The sequence below is a fragment of the Sinocyclocheilus rhinocerous genome, unplaced genomic scaffold (assembly GCF_001515625.1).
Source record: "Sinocyclocheilus rhinocerous isolate Xijiao unplaced genomic scaffold, SAMN03320098_v1.1 C36715770, whole genome shotgun sequence".
NCBI classification, from domain to species: Eukaryota; Metazoa; Chordata; class Actinopteri; order Cypriniformes; family Cyprinidae; genus Sinocyclocheilus; species Sinocyclocheilus rhinocerous.
The window spans coordinates 1-1,588 of NW_015785231.1; the positions used below are offsets into that span (position 1 = coordinate 1).

General features: G+C 43.9%; 1 protein-coding gene across 1 annotated transcript; it reads right to left on the reverse strand.

Annotated features, from left to right (window-relative positions):
• Window positions 1–137: 137 nt before the first annotated feature.
• LOC107736462 (somatostatin receptor type 3-like) lies at window positions 138–1,581 on the reverse strand (the record flags this gene model as incomplete). Its single annotated transcript, XM_016547867.1, has 1 exon — window positions 138–1,581. A coding segment is annotated over one exon (894 nt), but the record flags the coding sequence as incomplete, so codon positions are not given.
• Between the last annotated feature and the right edge of the window lie 7 nt (window positions 1,582–1,588).

Below are 1,588 nucleotides of genomic sequence, written 5' to 3' on the forward strand. Positions count from 1 at the left end.
AAAAAAAAATGCCAACAAATAAGAACACAACTGATAGGCATCACAAAACTGTATAATATAACAATGCATATGTACAGTTTGAAGACCAGTTTGCAACAGATTTCAATTAGTGTACAATACTTTTACAAGTAAGGCAAAAAGCACATACAAATACATTTAGAGAAAACTACAAGCTGATGTATAATTATTGACCTGTTTATATTTACAAAATCTTTTCCAAATTTGATCACTTAGTAGTACGCTACAAGTCTCACTAAGTATGTTCACATGCACAGCTAGAATTGAGCAAAAGTGCATGTAAATGTATTTAGTGATCTGGTGCCCAGTCGTAGCCATAGATTCACTGCATTGATTAAATCTCCTAAGCAAATTTAGAAAAAGGCACATAGATGCTTCACATATTGTGGTGCTGGTCCCATAGGTATTGATACCATGGAATGCTGCTGATGACCCTTGTTTTGATTTGCCAAGTCCTATAAATAAGGCAAAATTAATTGTGACTTTTCAAATTGTGTTGCCAGATTGTACACTTCCATACTACAAAGTCTGATTACTAGGAGAAAATTTAATAGACATGAAGACGAGTTGATAGGCTTCAGGAGAGGCAGTACTGTAATTACAAACTGAATAGAGCTCAGGGAGGCATGTACAATAATGCTGTTTTTTCAGCTGACGCAAATCACAAGTTTACAAGTAGCTGATCTCCAGTGAGTTGTTCTTTTCCACTGGTTCCTCTGGCAGTGTTTTCACATTCCCATTTTTAGCCCCGTTCAGTAGGGTTGCAGCAGTTCCAAAGCCTGGTCCTTTAACATCCCCACCCGTGCCTCTCCTGTCAGGGGAACTTGTCTCAGAAACCCCTGTACCCGAGGGTCTCTCTAAGAAAAGCGCTCGGGTACTTTCAGGCTGTCCGCTTCCGTTTCCGTTCTGAGTAATCCTGCAGATTTCCGTCATCTCCGTCACTTCCTCCCTGTACTCTTCCTCTTCCTCTTCCTCTCTCACTGCTTTTCTAAGGCTTTCCCTGGGCATCAGCACTCTTCTTCGTTCCTCTTGATGCCGTTGCTCGGTGGGCTCGTGGTTCTCGACCCTTCGAGATGAGCGGCACAGAGCCTTTCGAAATCCCCGCTTGAAGTTGTCCGAAAGGAAGCCGTAAACGATAGGATTAGCGCAGCTGTTAGCATAAGACAATACCACCACAAAAAGATGCAGACCTTGGGGCTCATCCCGCAGCGATTCTACCAGGTTTATGATGTTGAGGGCGTAAAATGGCATCCAGCAGAAAACGAACACAGCCACCACTATCACCACCATTCGCGTGACTTTTCGCTCCGACTTGCGCCGTTTGGTCGAAGTGGCATGAACCTTCTTTCCCGAGCTGCGGATTTTGATCACAATGAGGAGATAGCACATGCAGATGACCAGCAATGGAAAGAAAAAGCCAACTGTGCAGGTGTAGATTATAAATGCTGCTCCCCAGATGTTGGCTGGCTCCGGCCAAATGATGTTGCAGATGCCTCCTTCCCGTTGCACGTTTGCAAAAATCACCACAGGCAAGACTACCAAAAACGAGACCGCCCAGATTGTTCCATTC